Below are 20,749 nucleotides of genomic sequence, written 5' to 3' on the forward strand. Positions count from 1 at the left end.
ACATATTTGTGTCTAAATTCATGATGTATATAAAAACTAACAAACATAGTCACGATTTTAAAATGCTGCCTAAAACTAATACTCTAATAGCATCGGTGGATATAAATTGCATTATTGCATAACTGGATAACTGATCATGTACGCATTATCCTACACGCAATAAAGTGATACTTATGAAATTTTACTTATATCGAGCTAGGTATCTAAAAAAATAAGGAAAAGCATATTCGCAGCTTGAATTGAATTGAATCACTTTTCTCCTTTGCTGCGGGAGCTGCTCCTTACTAAAATAGTTTTTTGGCGGTGAGAGAGAGAGAGAGAGAGAGAGAGAGAGAGAGAGAGGGGAGGGAGGCAGAGAGCGAGGTTCGCTGCTTCTGTTGTGTTTCGATCATCCATCCTAACGCCAATTGCGTGGTGTTAATGTTAATGTTTATCCCCTTCTTCCATTTCTTCCTCTTTTGACTTTCTTCTTCTTCTTCTTCTTCTTCTTCTTCTTCTTCTCTCTTCAACTCACTTTCTTCTCTTCCAATATTAATGGCTTCCTTCTTCCTTCGCCGCAAAATATTCTCTCGCTCTCTACTAGGTTCGCTCTCGTTACTCTCTTCTACCGGCTATCATTTCCGTCCAATTATTCATTCCCCGTGCAAATTTGTTTCCAGGTAGTAAGGATCCTCTTCGTGCCTACTTCCAATTCAAATTTGATTGCTTAAGTAGTGCTTCTTCCACCAAGGTGCATCCATACACCACCTCTACTCATGGTTCCATCAGAAACGATTTCACTGACTTGACGTAAGCTTACATTGCATTGCTTTTCAATCTGCTCTCTTTACATTAGTTTCGGAACTTTGCACGAAACCTGTTTGTGATAATGCTCTTTTGTATTCGTTACTGAAATTCTTAATTGCTATTTATCATTTGATAATTAAGTTAAAAGCTGCACTGGCATTGATATTGATTTTATCATTTTATGGTTCTGAAGCCTCATGATTGATTTTTGGTTGTTTTAGCTCCCCTCATACTTGGTATCCACAGGCCAGAAGGAAACATCGCAGGATTATCCTGCATGTTGGTCCCACAAATAGTGGTAAAACGCATCAGGCTTTGAAGCAACTTGAGTCAAGTGATTCTGGTAACTCCATTTTTACAGTGTAGGATAGCCAAGAAAGAGGGAGGATGAGAGCTTTGTAAATGGGCTAAGTATTTTTGCGCTATGCAGGTTTATATTGTGGTCCTTTAAGATTGTTGGCATGGGAGATAGCAAAACGGCTGAACAAGGCAAATGTTCTTTGTGACCTTATTACTGGTCAGGAGAGAGAGGAGGTTGATGGTGCCAAACATAAGTCTGTTACAGTAGAAATGGCCGATGTATCATTTGATTATCAGTGTGCCGTCGTTGATGAAATTCAGGCAAGTCAATTTTTCATTGTGAATCCTTTTTTCAAATTGTGTCCTGTGTAGCTTGTAGGAACATTTGGTTTCATATGAGGCTAGATTATAAGTTTCAGGTTCAAGTCTCATCTTGATTGTGTCATGTAAGTTTTTCAGTTTCAAAACTGTTATTAAATTTATAATTAAGAGAGTATCTATTTCAGTAAAGTGTCTACATGTGAGGAGGCATAGGTAACTCAGGGAGATTTTTTTTTTTTTTTAATGAAAATACTACCTTATAGGTTTTTCATTGGTCTACTAGTTGTGACTTATTTCCACTACTAATCTTCATCTATCTTTCTGCATCCAGATGTTAGGATGTACTAGCAGAGGTCATTCATTTACACGTGCTTTATTAGGAATAGCTGCTGATGAACTTCATCTCTGTGGTGATCCAGCTTCTGTTCCCCTTATTCAAGAGATATTGAAAGTTACTGGTGATGATGTTGAGGTATCAGAAAAACATCGCCTAGACCAAACAAGCAATTATTTCCTTTTCTTCTTTTATTTTGGTGGTGGTGGCAGTAAGCAATGAGGGCCAAGCCAGTAGAGTAGACTGATTATAGTTATTGCTATTTTCATTCCTGTGGATTTTCCATTTTGGTAATTACTGATCGATAAAATTCTCTCCCTCATGTGTGCTGCAGGTTCACTATTATGAGAGGTTATCACCCTTAGTGCCATTGAAGGTCCCTCTTGGATCCTATTCTAATATAAGAAATGGTGATTGCATTGTAACCTTTTCACGCCGAGACATTTACAAATTAAAGGTGAGATCTTACAATTTTTATATCAGAATATTTTTTTTTGTGAATTTACTTGCATATTTCATTCGCTTGTCTTATATACACAATGGACTAACTAGTAAAAGTTGGCATTCACATTGTTCAGAAGAAAATTGAGAATCAAGGAAAGCATCTTTGTTCAGTAGTATATGGTTCGCTGCCACCAGAAACTCGAACAAGGCAGGTGTGGACTCTTACCTAAGTTTTAATTTCCCTGTTGACTTTCACTTGTTTCACGGAAATCTGATATTTGAATTTCAAGTTTTACTCTTTCCATACAAAAATTTATGCTATTTGTTTCCTTATTTAGAAAACTTCACGTGTGCCAACAATTGACAATAAATATCATGCTAGGCAAAATCAGTTGTGCTCCAGTGTTATTTATAATGGATTGTATTTGGATGGCAACCCTTAAGGATTTTCTGAGTTGAAATTTTAATTAGGACTTCAGGCAAGCATGTTCAATGATGCAACAAGCGAGTTTGATGTTCTAGTGGCCAGTGATGCCATCGGAATGGGTCTTAATTTAAACATATCTAGGATCATATTTTCAACCTTGAAGAAGTTTGATGGTTTTGAATTTCGGGACCTGACTGTACCTGAAATAAAACAGATTGCAGGTAACACAAGATTCAACTAAGTAGATAGACACCTTTTTGAAATAAAGAAAAAAAATAAAGTCAAGAATTGTTCTTTATGTCATGTTATTAGAAATTAACCAAATTATATTTTTATATTCTATTCAAATTTGGAGACTTGGATATTTGAATCTTATTTTATTCCGGTGTTTTTGAATGCATATTATTGCAGGGAGAGCTGGTAGATATGGGTCAAATTTTCCTGTTGGAGAAGTAACATGCATAAATGCAGGGGATCTACCCTTGCTTCATTCATCTTTAAACTCCCCATCACCCACTTTAAAGGTAACTTGACTTCGATCACTGTATATGTATGTGTTCCTGGACCAAAAAAGTTGATGAAGAAGAAAAAATGAACAAGAAGGCTCACTTTAAGTATGAATCACTTTATGTCAAGCCTTTTGTTGATAACTTGATATGAATAAATTTCTTTATTTCAAGACTTCTATTTTGATGATTTATGTTTAACGCTTAATCTGATGCAGTGTGCTGGATTACTTCCTACTTTTGATCTAATGTATATGTATTCACGTCTGCATCCCGAATATGGTTTCTGTCAAATACTGGTATGGTATATCTTCCTGTTACTGCCAGCCCTATCTTCCAATCTTTTATCTATTGGTATACCAGTCAAATTGTTTACCCTATGCAAATGCAAGTATCAAGTTTGGTGATTGGTAATTACTTGCTAAGAGAACAAGATGATTTGTCCGCTCTATCCATCAAACTATCAACCTTGAAGATCACTAGACCTGTTAACTTGTAAATGTTTTTATCTTGTAATTCCCAAAACTAAATGTTGATTAAAATTTCTTTTATGTTGCAGGACCATTTCCTTGGCAATGCCAAATTATCCGCAAATTATTTCATTGTTAATTGTGAACAATTATTGGTATGTCTTTTTTATAGACCCATTTAATTGCCACCATTGCATAGAAGTATTGGAAAATTTTCAAATGTAGGTGTTCTAGTAATTTTAACTGTTGGTTTCAATTAATAATTATATATATTTTTTATAATTGAGATCAACGGTTAAAACCATTGGAACATCGATGTTCTTGGTACATTTGAAATTCTTCCAAAAGTATTTCCTTTTTATTCAGCAGAAATATCAATTACCAAATATTTCCATTATTTGATTATCGCTTATTGACTTCTCTTTTAATTATTATGTGGGTACATGGTGGCACTAGAAAGTGGCTGCTGTTATTGATGAATTCCCCCTATCATTGCATGATAAATACCTTTTTTGTATCAGGTACATTATGTTTTCAGAAAATAATAAATTTTCAGAATGTAAGGCCTAGTTTATAGGATTGTTAGATGAATTGAAAACCCAACGGAATGAACAAATTAGGGTGCCCGAACTTTGTATCCCTTAAAAATTTCAAGGAATTAGATAACAAATGCCTTTAAGTAGATAAGAATAGTAACTTGGAAGTTTTTGAAGCATTCAATACATTGAAAGTGTATTGAAAATTTTAAAAACTTGAATTTTCAATGAAATCTTCCTTAACAAGTCTCCTTGTTAACCAAATCCAATTTTCAGTCCAGCTGACATGGACGATGAGATCTCAGCTCAAGGCCTGACACAGGTAGTAACAATATTTCTTCATAAAGTATGTTGTCGTTACTTTGAATGGTCATAAATATGACACAACTTATGATGAACCAGTTTGCAGAGAACTATGCAAAGAGAGGCCTTGTTCGGCTTCGAGAAATATTTACACCAGGGACACTTACTGTGCCCAAGACACCGGCTGCTCTTAAGGAGCTTGAATCAATCCACAAGGTGAGAGTTTTTCTTTTTTTTTTTTTTTTTTTTCAAAAATAACCTTTAAAATTCTTTTTGGGTTGAAAGGTGATGGTCATGCATAATTTCCATCACTTCAATGACCATTTTAATAATCTCGTGCTTTACGGAATGGGCAATATTTTCTTTCGTTAGGTTGGTGAAATATTTTTACGTCCATTTTTCAACTGATATTATAAATGGTGCCTAAATGGTAGGTTCTTGATCTCTATGTTTGGTTGAGTTTTCGATTGGAAGAATCTTTTCCAGATCGGGAGCTGGCTGCATCCCAAAAGGCCATTTGTAGCATGTGAGTCTCTTGCCTTGTGTTAATGACTTAATGTCGGTGTTGCCCATTTTACTCCTGACGATATATTTATGAATTTGAATTTATAAGGTTGATTGAAGAATTCCTGGAAAGACTAGGGTGGCAGATGCCAATGGCCAGAAGGTTGCCTTCGCGTAAAATGTCGACTTCTCTGTCATCTCATCATCACACCAGGCGATCTTTATAGCTACTTGCCCCCGTAGTCTTTGACTACACATGTATTCTTTTTTAACAACCCCTCTCTCCCTCCCTCCCTTTACATGTATTCATACTGTTTACATTGTTTCATAAAAGGAAATTAGAAATTAATTCATATGATTCTTTTTTCACTTTCAATAGAATAACAGATCCAACTGAAAATGCTTGTCAATCTTGGAGATTTTCTTTTCTCCTCCCCTCTTTGGGTGATTTCCTTCCATTGTTCGCTTAGAGCTTTCATGGAATTTTATACCATGAGTATTATAAAACGCACTTGCCTTAAAATTACAAAATGGGTGTATATATAGCATACTCATGAATCCAACTTTGCACAAGTTAGGAACCACCGTTACTGGTATCATTTTTAGAATATGTAGGTTCCTTTTTCTCATGGGAAAGGGGGGGGGGGGGGGTGAGGGGGTGAAATGAGGGAATCTAATCACTAGGAAAATTTGCTTTCTTGGAACTGAATCCTACTTCCGGAAACACCACTAACTAGTAACGAGATTGTTGCGTTGGATCTGTGCCATCAAATCCTCGATGTGTTGCTTCTCTTTGATCATGTTCTTGGAGTCGAGTTCTCCCAGCAGTAGCTTCAGCGTGACTTCCTTTGGAGTTAATCCCTGCAACACCATCTACTCAGAATGAGGAAGCACTCTCAAGCTTTCCGCTTCTACACATACCATGCACCAAAAGCGTGTAAGTTCCCACTTCAGGGCTTAAGTCATTTCTCAACATGTGATCCAACAGAAACCTGAGCACCTTCATCCTCTTCTTCCTGCAGCACATCTTCAACAATGGATGATATGTCTCAAGTTCAGGCTTACATGAGCTATCTTCCATCTCCTTGAGCAACCTCAGGGCAGTCTCTTCCCTCTGGTGAGTACAAGCAATACTAATCATAGTATTGTAAGTCATCACATCCCTCACAACACCTTGTTTTGGCATATCCTCAAACACATCACGAGCATCTTTAATCCTACCAGCTTTGCCAAGAATGAATATCAATGAGCTATAAAATGCCGTGTCAGGCACACACCCATCAACCTTCATCTTTCCATACAACTCCAAAGCTTCTTTGAGCAAGCATCACAATTGTGTAAGTCACAGCATTAGGGGTGCAACCATTTCCCCTCATCTCCTCCATAACTCGGTCCACTTTGCGAAAATCCTTCTCGCGGCAATATGATTCAACGAAAGTAGTGTATGAGAACGCATCAGGGTGAAACCCATGTTCCTTCATGTCCTCCATTGCTTTCTTGGCCCATTCAAATTTCCTAACTTTGCACCACCCATGTATCAAAACATTGAAAGAATGGGAATTCAAAGGAACCGAACCCTTGAACTCCAAAAGAGCATCATGGGCATGCTCAACACTATTCCCTTTCATCAATGCATCCATGAGAGCATTCAACATTGCTGTGTCCTGTTTGACACCAAACTTCCCCATTCTGCGAAACACTTAAATGGCATATTCATGCTTGCCAGCCTTTGCAAGCCTCCTCATAACCTTAACCAATGTGTCCGAGGTAACGTACCCTTGTTGAAGATGAGCCATTTCCTCCAGTAACTCCCACATGAGATCGAAATTCTTCGACTTTGCCAGGATATCGACCATGAAAATGTATAGTTGAGGAGAATGCTCATAACCTGTTTGTTTTGCCCATGTGAAAAACCCAAAAGCCGAGACCCAATCATTACTGAATCTCTTCAGAATCTGTTCAACCAAACCTTTTGAAACCTTAAAACCGCTCAGTTGAGCAAGTGCTTGAGCGACTTTCTTAGGGTTAGGATTTGGTTGAATTAGTTCCACATTGTTTAGGATAGCAAATGGGTGGCCTAGGCTATAAATATGAGGCTAAATTCTCCATATTTTTTGCACCAGTCGGAAACATTTAAAGCTTGTATCTGACTTTTCTTTTCCTCATATTTGCTTTGAGAGTGTGGGTGTAATGGGGTGCCGGTGTTAGAGAGAAAGAAGTCTATGTGTTGAAACAATTTTCACATAGTGATATTCTTTTGTTGTCATTTGACAATGGCCGTGGTTTTTTTCTCCAGTAATTGGGGTTTTTCACGTTAAATTCTTGTGTTGTAATTGTGTCTATTTTATTTCTCTGTGAAAGGTATTTTCTCAAGGGAGAATGGTGTACTATTCCCAACATGTGGTATCAGAGCTTCGGTTCGGTGGGATTTATTCTTAGTATGCTCTGTAGTTGCAGCCTAGTCTGACCTTCCACATCAGAAAAGAATTTTGTCCTGTGGCTTGAGGTTGATCTTTGGTTGCTGTTGTTGTTGCTGGAAGGCAGTATGACACTATGAGAGTGCAGTTTGGAAAGGTTCTGGCTAAGGAAAGACTTGGTATTTAAGTGTGTCCATTGTAACCCACCTCTCTTTCCTGGGGACCCTTCCTAGTGCACGGTCTACAGTTGAGTTATACTATTCTAGTATACAGTTGCAACAATGTCAGGATATTCAAGTGCTGTGAAGTTTGAAATAGAGAAATTTGATGGAAGAATCAATTTTGACTTGTAGCAAATACAAGTCAAGGATGTGTTGATACAATCAGGTTTGCACAAGGCGTTGAAGGAGAAGTATCCTCATGGTATTGCCGCACTGCCATGGATAAGGATAAGTTGTGGCAATCGGGTCCACAATTGCACACGGGCATTGGTTGGCGTTGAGATGCAAGGTGTGTGGTGGAGTTATGTCGATGGCTGAAGAACTTTCAGGAAAAGCCAATTTGGAAGTTACACTATGAATTTTCAGCAAGGTTTCGATCTATACCAAGGCGAAATGTTTGGAGTGGTCTAATTCCAAGTGAGTATACTTTCATGGTGGAGTATGATAGTTCTCTGAACTATGATTGTTGGTATAGACAATGGCAGCAAAGAATTGTCGGTGTTGACTATGGAAACTGAAGATGTGTGACTATTTCAATCAAGGTGGAGATTGTTAGGATTTGGTTGAATTAGTCCCACATTTCTTAGGATAGCAAATGGAGTGGGTGACCTAGGCTATAAATATGAGGCTAAGTTCTCCATATTTTTTGCACCAGTTGGAAACACTTAAAGCTTGTATCTGACTTTTCTTTTCCTCTATACTCTTTGATTAGAGAGTGTTGTGAGGTGTAGTTAAATATTTGCTTTGAAAGTGTGGGTGTACTGGAGTGCCGGTGTTAGAGAGAAAGAAGTCTATGTGTTGTAACAATTTTCACATAGTGATATTCTTTGGTTGTCATTTGACAACGACCGTGGTTTTTTTCTCCAATAATTGGGGTTTTCCACGTTAAATTCTTGTATTGTGATTGTGTCTATTTTATTTCTCTGCAAAAGGTATTTTCTTAAGGGGGAATGGTGTATTATTCCCAACACTCAGGAGATGGGTGCTTTTCCTTTAGAAGGGTGGTGATTGCTTCGACCTCTCCAAGGTTGTTTGGCTAGGAAGTTGGGGTGATGACAAATTTGGGAGTGGGATGAATGAGGTGGCCGTCGACCCAAGGAGCAAGTGAAGGGATAACGAAGTCTTCGTCGTAGTCGCCATTGGGAGAGGTTGGGTTTTCGGAGAATTTGACCCAAACAGGGAGTTCGTACAACTCGGGGGTTGGCTGCGTGGTTGAATCAGCCACGGTGTTGGAGAAGCAGTAGAAGCCACTGAAAGCAGTGGTTCGTGTAGAAAGATTCTTGCGGAGTGCGGACGAAGTGGTTCAGGAATCGTAATTTGGAGAGCATTTTGGCTTTGCTTGAAGTCAGCACACGAATAGAATTGTATATAGCTTATAATTCTATTCAATCTGTACCGCATTCATTGGATTGATACGATATTTGTAATTTTTTTAAGTTGGATATATCTGTATAATTTAAAAAAAAATTGTTTTAAAGTCTTTTTAATTTTAGAAAATTAATTTTTTTACATGTTTAAGCCTATTTATTCCTAAAATATTATCAATAAAAATTCTCTTGAATAACGAAAGAAAAATAATAATACAAGATCTAAGTTTAATTATTCTAAGTTAAAGTACAACATAAAAAATTAAAAATAAGATATCATAAAATTCATAAAACAACACACTAAAATTCATATCATATTAGGGTTTATTTTCTTAAACTATGCTATTTATATGAGACGTGTGGATATGCAGATCGGATCCGCAGATATCACTGCCAAATCCATAATCTGATCCGATGGCTCTGCAAATTAGATAATATCCGTAAAATTTGGATCGGATGTGGTTAATTACCGCAGATATTATCCAATTCATGTACAGCACTAGGAATAGAGGTGAGAACCGAATCAGTGATTGAACTAATCGGATTACCAAATTACTAGTTAATTGGTGGATTATAAATTAAATTAATTAATCTGATCATGTTTAAATAAAAATATAAAATAATCACTTAACAAGCATTAAACTTATATTAATAGAAAATCAGAAAAGCTCTACATCCATGTAATTTTTTCATCCAAGTTATCCAAGTAACTTCAATCAGACGTGCCTCTCCAACCCCCTTACGCGTTTGTTATACACGCGCCTCATATAACGTAAACCTTGTTCTCTTCTCGTGTTTTTGTTCTTCTTCTTCTTCTTCTTTTTCAACCTAATAAAATTTGTCGTTCTCCTCTGTTCGCATTTTTCTTCTCTGCTCGCATTCTTCATTATTGATCTGCATTAGATTTAACGTAATAAGATCCGTCGTTCTTCTTCTTCGTTTTCTTCTTAGATCTACACTTCTGAATGGAAACAATGAATGATTCAACTTCAAATCAGTTGAATGAGGTTATTACATTGAGACAGCTACGAAATGATTGTTGCATGATATCACAATAATCTTAAACACTGAACAAAGTAAAAGGAGGCTACCGAACCGAACAACATTTATTTGGTGAATCAAAATCACAAAGGCCACCGAACCGAACAATATTCATGTGGTGAATAAATGGTGATCGACTTTCAATCAACAAGAATAGTATTTCTCCTCCTCTTCCTCCCCATCCTTCTTCTTTCAAATTCGCGCACGTAGGTTCTTCTTCTGCTTCTTCTTCTTCGCGCACGCAGATTCTTCTTCTTCTTCTTCTCCTTCTTCTTTTGTTATAATCATCTCCAACAACACCAACATTTTGCTCGGTTAAGTGGAGTTGCTCATTTTGATTCACTTGATTATTAATGTATTCAGTTGAGTCCTTGTGCATGCAGAAATATTTTTATTACTGATTGAATGTTTATCATATTTTATTCAGCACATGATTGGTATTTGGTTCAGTGGTGTTGGTCATTTTGGTTCACCTGATTGTTATGTGTTCAGTTGACTTCTTTTGCATGGAAAAATGTTATTCTTTATGATTGAATGTTTATAACGTTTTATTCAGCACATGAATGTTGCTCGGTTCAGTGGAGTTGCTCATTTTGATTTACTTGATTGTTAGTGTGTTCAATTGAGTCTTTGTGCATGTAGAAATATTTTTCTTGATGATTAAATATTTTATGACGTTTTATTCAGCACATGAATGATGTTCGGTTCAGTAGAGTTGGCCATTTCGGTTCATTTCTGTTCTGCACAATTTAAAACTCTTCCTCCTCACCTTCTACTGCTTCTTCACCAGGGAGAGAAAGAGGAAAAGACAAAAAAAAAATACAGCAGCAATAACAATAAAAGAATGAAGATAATGAGAAAACACGTGAAGAAGAAGGAACACAAAAAAAAAGGAGGAGAATGAGGAAGAGGAGGAAGGCAAATCTATGTTGCTGCTTTTGTTCGTTTCTGGTTGTTCTTTGCCAAATCTTCTCGCGATTCTTCTCCAGTAGTGGTTTTCGCAGAGAACATGACTTAAATTTGAGTGATTTTGAGAGAGATTCGAAGAAGGGGAGCGATTTCGTGTTGAGGAAGAAGTAACGTTTTTTCATAATGAACGCGAAGTAACGAAGGGTTTTTGAGCGTGTGTTTGAACTCGTCATTACTGCGCGTGACTCTATTTGAACTTGGGCCAACTTGGTTACATGATTACATGAATGTGTAGCGCGCCCGATAGAAAATATATATTTTCACTAACATACTAACAACAATCAATTATCAATTTTTAAAAATAACTAATAAAAAAATTTCAATTAACGTTAAGTTTATATTAAAATAATTAAATAAGAATAACAATCAAATATTAAACCTACATTAAAAGGACATCAATTAAGTATTATACATTAAAACAATAATAATTGCAATATTAAAACAACAACAATAAAATATTCTATACAAATTTCAATTAGCATCAAATTTCTATTTTAAACTTATATTAAAATAGCAACAATTTATATACAAATTCTAATTGCTTTTAAATTTGCGAAAGTATCATGCTATATAAATTCCAATTAACGTCAATTTATCTATGCTACACAACATTGAAAAAGTAAATAAATAAAAGCTCACCTCTGTAGAAATTCAAAAGCAAAATCAAATCCTCAATGTTCTAATAGAATTTCATAGTATTCCGATCACAGAACCAAAGCCAGAAGAAGCATGAGGCAAAGAGGGTCAAAATTAACAAACATTAACCATTGTAACTATATTAAAACAGGATTTGTAGCAGCAATCATTCAAATGGCTAAATCATTAAAAATTAATCATCAAATAACTAAAAAAAACTCACCTTGACTGCACACAAGGAAGAGGGAAACAGAGGACTAAGACACAGTGAAGCACAGTAGAAGGGCGCGGTGATGCAGAAGAAGACGCGTACGGCGCGGCGCCGAGACGGGGCCAGCGAGAGGCAACGACAGAAAAGATTGAGGCTTTGAAGAGTAGGTTGGAGCCTTGGAGGGTGGCTTCTTTGAAGAGTAGTTTTTTTTTTCAAAGAATTTTAATTTTGAACCGGTTCTCATTCAAAAACTTGTCGATTTATTAATTTTTAATAAAATCCGTCGATTTATCAGTTTTTAATAAAACCGGTCAGATCAAATCGATTTTATTGGTTCTTATCCTTTTTAGATCTTATGTTCAACCCAAATCAATTTTGAGGCCGGGTCACCAATTTTTCGATCCGATTGTCTGAATCGGTCCAACTTTTATAACTATGGTCACAAGTTTTACTCAGTGGCCGAAGCTGACCTTTTATTGATAGCTGACTAGTTTATGTTTAAAACATAGGTAACCTTTATTTGTCTTTTATTTTTGAAAAAGTGAAATATAGATATATGACCTTTTAATTCAAGAACAAATGCGTTATTCAAAATTGAAAAATACAAAACTATCCCTCGTCATTTGAATTGCATGACATATGAGTCCTCCCGTATAATTTTCTTAGCCAAACGTAATAGAGTTGGTTGATGTGGCAGGCCAGATACTCATGTATCACTTATGTCTCTATTATGGAGCTGACATTGTCTGTTTTAAAAAGGTAATGGGACAATTTGGTTCCCATCATTCAAAACTACATTTTTTTGAAGTGAGGAATGTTTTGTTTCATCCCTGACAATACATAATGACAACGATGCCCATTACACATAGAATTACATTATGTCCTAGCATAATAGAAGATCATAGTTCTGAAAATCAGACCAGACTAATCAGTTGGACCAATCTAACCGTGAACCGATAGCATCAATGCTTTGGTTCATCACCTGAAACTGTTCAATTAGAAATTGGATGTGAACCGTTGAATCGATGGGTTTTATTGAAAGATGCTGTTTCGATAAGCTTTAAACAAAAAAAAAGGAAAGAAAGATGCCAACCTTGTGACCCCGCCAGGCCGCCACCACCCCTTCCTTAAGATTTGAGATTTCAGAAAACAACAAATATGAGCTGCCCATGGGAGCCATTACTGCCGTCCGTCGCACCTGGGCTTCTCTCTTCATCCTATCGGAGTTCTCTAAGTCTCCAATCCCCGTTTTCTCTCAGACTCACCAATCGCAGACGCGCAACTTCTTCCTCAAGCATCCGTCATCTTTGTCTGCTCGCTGTCGTGCTAGCTATCGTCTTCGTCTGCTCTCTGCTTACTGTCGTCTTTGTCTAATCTCTGCTCACTGTCGTGTTCATATGCTCTCTCCTCGCCGTCGTCGTCGTCTGCTCTCTGCTTGCGGTCGTCTTTTTCTGCTAACTCTACTCGCCGTCGTGCTCGCCATCTCAGACCAAAGGTCAATGCTCACTACTCACTTGTTCGTTTTTTTTTATTTTTTTAATGCTCTATTCGGAAATCAAATTACAGGTTTATTAATTGATTATTGAATGTTTTGTGATTTTATTGAATGATTAGTTGATTAGTTTTGGCTGTTTTGTTGTGCTGTTGTTGTGCTGATGTTTTGTGATTTCTTTGCTGTATGTGTGTTTGTGTTGTGTTTTACTATTTTGTGATTTAATTATGCTTAGATGGTGAATGTCTTCATGATTTATTGATTTCAGTTATGTAGGATTTTGTAATTTCTTTGTAATTTGCATAGTAATGTGCTGCTGGAGATTGAATTGTTGCTATTTTGTGTTTGTGTTTTACTGTTTTGTGACTTAATTATGCCTAGATGGTGACTGTCTTCATGATTTATTGATTTCAGTTATATAGGATTTTGTGATTTTTTTGCTTAGTGATATGCTATTGGAGACTGAATTGCTGCTATTTTGTATTTGTGTTTGTGTTTTACTATTTTGTAACTTAATTATGCTTAGATGGTGACTGTCTTCATGATTTATTGATTTTAGTTATATAGTGTTTTGTGATTTCTTTGCGTAGTGATGTGCTGCTGGAGATTGAATTGTTGCTGTTTTGTTTTTGACTTTTTGTGTTTAAATTTTGAGTTTGTACTTAAACAAGTTCATAAGCCTTTGCTTGATGACATTTTATGTAGTATTTTAAATTTAGAAGACATCTTAGATTTATAGTAGACTAAAATTATATTTTAAAATATTTATTTATAATTTATTTATTATTTTATTATAACAATTTTTCCTATTGAACCACGGTTGAATTGGTTGGACTAGTGAATCAGTGACTAAAACCATAGTTATCAAACCCGGCTTGACCCGGTCGATTCGACCGGAAATCCGGTCATCTGGCCGAGCCGAGCCACTCGTTGAACCGGCCGTGCAATGAACCCGGTGGAACCCGGTTCGACCCGACGAGTTTTGATGAAAAATGGTGACCCGGCCGGGTGATTTGACCCGGTCCGGGTGGTAAAATTTTTTTAAAATGTTGAAACAGTGTCGTTCCATTTCATCCCACCCCTCCCCCCTTTCGTTGAAATTGTGAAAGACCCTAGGCTAATCCCCCTTCCCCCATTGCCTCCAAATCTCTAATGGCATCTGAGACTCTTTGAGCTAGTGTAACCGCCGATACCCCACCAGCCAACCTCGTCTCTCCGTCAGCTCTCCGTCGTTCGAGCTATACAATTGGCAGTCCCTCACGGCCTCACTTTCACCCTCATGAATCACGACCTCACCCTCGTCACTCTTCAGGACATATTTGCCAAATCATTTCGTAGAGTATCAACCTCTTCAAGAGTTAAAAACGGTGGTGAATCTTTCAATATCCAATCCAAATGGTCATCAAATGCATCAAGACAAATTGAATCATAGCTTTGCTTTCTCATTAGATTCCTATGTTATCAAGTTATGTAATTACTAAACTAAAGATTAAATTGATATCAACATCAATTATGACAGTTGAGAGCATAGATATAAAAACCGGATTGATGATGGTAGTCGGATTGAAAAACCGGGGAACCGATCTCAAGATCAGTCCGAGTTGAGCATAGAATCGGAGAAGAATAAAATCCAATGAAAACCGGTTTGACCGGCCCTGTATTGAAAACCGGTTCGAAATTAAAATTAAAAAAAAAAAATCCCTAATGTTCAAAGAAGCCCCCCTCCAACCTACTGTCTCACACTCCCGGCACTAAAACACGGCAGAGGCAGAGCTCAAAGCCTCAACTTCTCTGTCGCAGCCTCTCGCCGGCCCTCATCCCCTCTTCGCCGCTCGCGTCTTCTTCTGCATCACCGCGCCGCTCGCATCTTCCGCTGTGCTTCGCCGTGGCTTGGTTCCTGTCTCCCTCTTCTCTGTGTGCGGCCAAAGTGAGTTTTTTTTTTCTATTTTTTTTAGTTATTCAATTATAATTTTTAATGATTTGGCCATTCAGGTGATTGTAGCTGTTGATCCGGTTTTAATGTAGCTGCAATGGTTATTTTTTGCTGATTCTGACCCTCTCTGCCTCGTGCTTCCTCTGGCTTTGGTTCTGTGATCGGAATACTGTGACATTTTATTGGAACACTGAGGCTTTGGTTCTGCTTCTGAACTTCTGCAGAGGTGAGCTTTTTTTTTCAATGCAGTGTAGAATATATAAATTGATGTTAATTGGAATTTGTATAGAATGACACTTGATCGCAAATTTGAAAGCAATTGGAATTTGTATATAAATTGTTGCTGTTTTAATGTAAGTTTAAAATAGAAATTTGATGCTAATTGGAATTTGCATAGAATACTTGATACTTGATTGTTGCTGTTGTTTTAATGTAAGTTTAATACTTAATTGATGCTGTTTTAATTTAGGTTTAATATTTGATTGTTACTCTTATTTAATTGTTTTAATGTAGGTGTAATGCTAATTGAAATTTTCCTATTAGTTACTTTTAAAAATTGATAATTGTCGATTGTTGTTACTGTGTTAGTGAAGATATATTTTCTATTAATGTAGGTTTAATACTTGTTAATTGACTATTTTATATTTTTATTTAAGTAGGACCGGTTACTTACCGGTTAAACTAGTGACTCAGTAGTCTGATCAGTTCGATTACCAGTTCGGTTCTGACAACTATTGGTGATAAAGAAACTATGTTTAATCTTTTGTTCTCTTTGCTTATAGGTTGTGGCCGCAGAACTTGAATTGAATCATGGATGCTGTTTGATGTACTGGTGACCTGACGACTTTGATTGCAGGTGATTCTTTTAAGTTCTTTTCTTACAAATCATGTAGTTTTCTTTTTAAGAAATGTAAAGGTTATTGGGTTTGTATTTATCAAGTGATATTTAATGTTTATGTTAACTAGTATTTTGGGTATACTAATTGAATTAAACTCTATATTCTCTTATTTTATTTTGAAAAATATAATGCAATCATATTATTCTGACTTAACATTTAGTCAGTCACCAATTTTATTTTTTAGTAGTACCACAGCTGTATGCCTGTATTGGTGCAACGATGCATTTAAAGGTATAGAAGCAGCTGTGGGTGTAAGTGGGAAGTGCGTGCAAAATCAGTCTCTCTTTCACTGATTCCAGACCCAGAAAGGGTTTAGCAATGAAGAGGAGCTCTCCATGGGATGAGCCTGTTCAGAATCCTGATTCTTCTTCCAACGACATTCCTCTCCCAATTACCTCCATTGACCTCACCTCCCAAGGTCGTCTTCTCCTCCATTTTTTCCTCCATTATTGTTATTAATGCCTTTCAAGTTTCAATTTCACTCCACTCATAGATCATCTTGTTATTCTTATTCAACTCTTATTTACTACTACTCCTATGACTTCTAGGGTTACATGCATAGATTTTTGTGCTTTCCTGGAGTAATTAAAATTTCAACAATCAATGAAATTCACCACCTCGCATTTAACTTATACAAACTTGAATCAACCCATTCCAAGAATAGTAAATCAAAAGTATTTATGCCACCACTCTATCCTTTCCGTTTGATTCATGTGTCATGTTATTTACTCTCAAATTTTTTGTTTCTTATTACTAATGCAAAGTTAATTTTTGTTGTAATACAATTATGTAGCTTTCAATGCCCATAACATGTGTAACCAAATAATCAATAAGTGATGTGTTATGTTTTGGTATTTTTTACACATTCTCCGAATTATTTGTTTTGATGATTGCTTCAACTACAACAATATCGGCTCAGAAAACACGTAAAACTCTTTCGATGAGTGGTTTGGAAATAAATTGTGCACGCGTTTCTTATTATCTATAGACCATATGCTGCTTTGCATTCTTATGAATATAATTATTCATAAGCTCATGCTTGAGTGCAGATATACTCATTAGACGGGCAGAAATATATCAGGAGTACATGAAGCAGATACCAATACCAAGTCAACGAGGCTCTGTCATCCCGTTTAATTCATGGATGGGATTAGGCAAATCAATAAAGCAACTCTATGGGCAGCCTCTCCATTACCTCACAAATGTTATCCTGAAGCAATGGGATCAGTTGAGACTTAACAGCAAGGATGAATACAAACCCTTAGACAACTTGATTCATCCGACCAAAGCCGAAGCCACCATCTGGCTCATGGAAGAAGTCCATCGACAGACATCATCGCATTTTCAGATTGCCGAACTTTGGAAGCTGGATCCAATGTACAATTGTTCTGTTGATGCCATTTTTCCAACTTTAGAGAAGCATTGTGAAACCAGTTAGTTTAAAGGCTTTGTTAAGTATCCTGCAAAATGTTTACTTGCTAGGTTTTGGCAAAGAAAACTTGAACAGCTCTCTTGATCATCTCGTCCCAATTCTTTTGTTTGACTAGTCATCTGTTTTGGGGCTTCTTTTTTCTGTTGTATGTGAATATTCTAGTTCAATGGTCAAGAGTAAATTGATTTGTCAATCAGATGTGAGAAATCCCACTTTATATTAACCGATTACCAATAACCTCTACAAGAACAAAATCCATCCCTGAAAAAATGGTACCTATTATTATCTCTAACAATGATTTCCCTACTGTATAATTTTGACACTAATTCAGCAAATGAGTGACAATCAGAACACATTCTAAGATTTTTGACAACCCTTATGGGTGCACCTTGATCAGTAGTGATGAGTCCATAAGCCATGGCTAGTTTTTCACTGTGCCTACTGAGCAAATGCTCTTTCTCCTGCTCATCAACATCAAGTAAGACATTGGTTGTATTAGGGACGTATCCAGCCTCGCTTAGCCTGCAGTTTATCTCCTGTAGCATTAATCCAATTTGAGTATACTCTGCGTGCGATTCATCACCCGAGGTAAACTCTTGTATCTGTCCCTGAACCTCTATTGAGCTTGATCCAGGCACTTTCTGGATCCCTTTTTCTTTCATCTGCAGCCTCACTCTTGCAACTTCATTCCATTTTCCAGCTGATGCATATATGTTGGATAACAACACATGAATGCCAACCTTTCCAGGGTCCAGTTGAGTTATCTTCTCAGCTGCATATTGTGCCATTTCGACATTATTATGTTTCCGACAAGCAGCTACAAGAGAGCCCCATATAACATCATTAGGTTCCATAGGCATACTTTGTATAACATCAAGAGCTTCTTCCAACAACCCAGCTCGACCAAGCAAATCAACCATACATCCATAGTGAACAATCCGAGGACTAATTCCATGAGTTGTCTTCATTGACCTGAAAAGTTGCCTACCTTGGTCCACAGAGCCACCATGGCTACATGAAGTCAATAATGCCACAAAAACAACATCGTCTGGTCTAACCCCTTGTTTGAGCATCTCATTGAAAAGCTCAATTGCCCCCTTTGTATTTCCTTCCATTGCCATAACGCCGATGGCAGCAGTCCAAGCTGACACATCCCGTTTGTCCATTTTCGTGAAAATACGCAAAGCACTCTGGGGATCACCACACCTAGAAAACATATCAACCAAAGCTGTGCCAAGCTGCTTGTCAATCTGAATGTCATTTCTCTCAATGTAGGTATAGACCCACTTAGCAAGATCAAGAGCTCCTAGATATCCACAAGCAGAAGCAACACCAACCATGGTCACTCTGTCTGCTTCAATTCCCTGGTTTTGCATCTCCCTGAATAGCTCAATTGCTTCCTGAAACATGCTTACTTGAACCAAAGCACCAATCATAGTATTCCAAGAGACAAGATCACACTCTGGCATCTCATCAAAGATTTTCCAAGCTAATTCCACATCACCATCCCTGATCAAACCAGCAATTAGCGAATTCCACGTCACCACTGTCTTGTTTGGCATCTGCTCAAATACCTTGCACCCAGATTCTCTCTCACCACATTTCATGTACATGTCTATGATGGCATTGGAAATGTTTTCCCAGCCTTCAAGTCCATTTCTTAAGACATAAGCATGGGACGACTTCCCAACAATTAGATCACCTAACTGCGCGCAGGCCGCAATTGTAGATAACATTGTTACCTTATCTGGGCATGGTCCCTGTTGCAGCATTTCACGCAAAACTACTAGCACTTCAGCTGGCAGCCCATGTTGGGCATAATTCGACATGATAGTATTGTACATAACCAAATTCCTATCAACACATTCATAAAAAATTTTGCTTGCATTATCTATATCTCCACATTTCATGTACATATCAACGAGTGCATTCCCCATGACAGCATTAAGCTTGACCCCCAACTTACCAATATAAGAAGAAACTTTTTTCCCCAAATCAAGATCCTTCAACTTGGCACAAGCAGATATAACACAAACCATAGTAACCGGATTGGGTTGAATCCCAGTGTCAACCATCTCAAAGAACAGAGAAACAGCTTCCTTGGGCAAGTCCCTCCCAACATACCCATTGATCAAACTAGTCCAAGACACAACATTTCTCTCAAGCATTCCATCAAACACCTTGCGTCCCAAGTCAACTCTGCCACATTCCGCGTAGAAATGTATGAGAGAGTTTCTGACGAAGATATTTCCCTGGAAACCCATCTTAAGAAGAGCGCCATGAACTTGAAGACCCTCAGCAAAAGCCATAACTTTGGAGCACGCACTCAGCAAGGACGGGAAGGTGAACTTATCGGGTAAAATGCCCATCTCCGCCATGTGAATGTAGAGCAAGATAGCTTGGTCGCAAAGGCCAGTTGAAGCGTAACCTCTGAGCAGAGAGTTGCAGGCGAACAAGGAAACTGCGGCTGTTTCTTCATAGAAATAATCGAAAGATTTTCGAGCGTAGTCGAGGCTGTGGTAGGTTCCCACGTCGACGTAAGCGGCGATGAGGTTGTTGAGGTAAGAAGCGCTGTGAGAAAGGCCATTCTTGATGAAGTGGCAGTGTAACTGCTTGAGCTCCGTGAGGGTGTCGCAACTTCCAATAACCTTTAGAAATGACGTGCTGGTGATGGGTTTCGGAGGCTGGGTAGCTGGGGAAATGGCCACACAAGAGGGAGGAAGGGCCGTCGCGGCCATGTTTGTGTGTGTATAAGTTGAATGGGAGAAAATTGTAAAAATAAATATTTTAAAATTAATATTTTTTAAAAAATAACAATTACTAAAGATTTAATTATACGTTTTTATTTAATATAAGAATTTAATTACAAATTTTAAAATTAAAAAATATAAAAATGAATAAAATAATTAATAATTTACTTGCTTATGTGCTTTAAATTTATTTTTTAATTTTTTTTTAATAACCAAATAGTTCTAGTTTTTTTAAAGTTAGATGATTTTAAATTTTCAAGTTTAAACTAAGGCGCTATTTGGTTAATATGATTCTATTTATTATTAGTTTTTTTTTAATTTAAAATTTGAAATTTTCTTTTTTTTTTTCTTAACCAATTTTTGAAGTTGTTTATTATTTAAACTTAAAATTTAAACTTTGATAAGATAACCGATGTTATAATTAACTTAATAAATATATTAATATAATGT

At 37.1% G+C, this 20,749-nt stretch overlaps 2 protein-coding genes and 2 pseudogenes across 6 annotated transcripts; 2 read left to right on the forward strand and 2 right to left on the reverse strand.

The window, feature by feature from the left end:
• The first annotated feature begins 205 nt into the window (after positions 1-205).
• Positions 206-5,284, forward strand: ATSUV3 (ATP-dependent RNA helicase). The gene is made up of 16 exons (XM_088488491.1): positions 206-583; positions 660-789; positions 1,008-1,129; positions 1,217-1,407; positions 1,739-1,879; positions 2,076-2,198; positions 2,320-2,397; positions 2,665-2,833; positions 3,024-3,136; positions 3,337-3,417; positions 3,678-3,743; positions 4,045-4,109; positions 4,401-4,446; positions 4,527-4,643; positions 4,862-4,953; positions 5,041-5,284. The coding sequence occupies exons 1-16, from the start codon at positions 535-537 to the stop codon at positions 5,156-5,158; spliced, it is 1,701 nt and encodes a 566-aa protein (XP_088344617.1). The 5' UTR covers positions 206-534; the 3' UTR covers positions 5,159-5,284.
• Positions 5,285-5,651: 367 nt separating this feature from the next.
• LOC107640303 (pentatricopeptide repeat-containing protein At3g22670, mitochondrial-like) lies at positions 5,652-8,970 on the reverse strand (annotated as a pseudogene).
• A 6,043-nt stretch (positions 8,971-15,013) lies between these two features.
• On the forward strand, positions 15,014-17,742 carry LOC148563529 (protein RDM1-like). Of its 4 annotated transcripts, none has more exons than XM_088488728.1 (5): positions 15,014-15,212; positions 15,278-15,444; positions 16,001-16,074; positions 16,302-16,535; positions 17,167-17,742. In XM_088488728.1, the coding sequence occupies exons 4-5, from the start codon at positions 16,436-16,438 to the stop codon at positions 17,553-17,555; spliced, it is 489 nt and encodes a 162-aa protein (XP_088344854.1). In that variant the 5' UTR covers positions 15,014-15,212; positions 15,278-15,444; positions 16,001-16,074; positions 16,302-16,435; the 3' UTR covers positions 17,556-17,742. The 4 variants fall into 4 exon arrangements, with proteins under 4 accessions (XP_088344854.1, XP_088344855.1, XP_088344857.1 ...); XM_088488729.1 differs by having other exon boundaries at positions 16,305-16,535; XM_088488731.1 differs by having other exon boundaries at positions 16,417-16,535.
• Positions 17,731-20,291, reverse strand: LOC107643229 (pentatricopeptide repeat-containing protein At3g22690 pseudogene; annotated as a pseudogene). Its single transcript, XR_015883671.1, has one exon. The product of XR_015883671.1 is annotated as a pentatricopeptide repeat-containing protein At3g22690 pseudogene (transcript).
• Between the last annotated feature and the right edge of the window lie 458 nt (positions 20,292-20,749).

The sequence above is a fragment of the Arachis ipaensis genome, chromosome B5 (assembly GCF_059453495.1).
Source record: "Arachis ipaensis isolate K30076 ecotype BB chromosome B5, ASM5945349v1, whole genome shotgun sequence".
Lineage (NCBI taxonomy): Eukaryota > Viridiplantae > Streptophyta > Magnoliopsida > Fabales > Fabaceae > Arachis > Arachis ipaensis.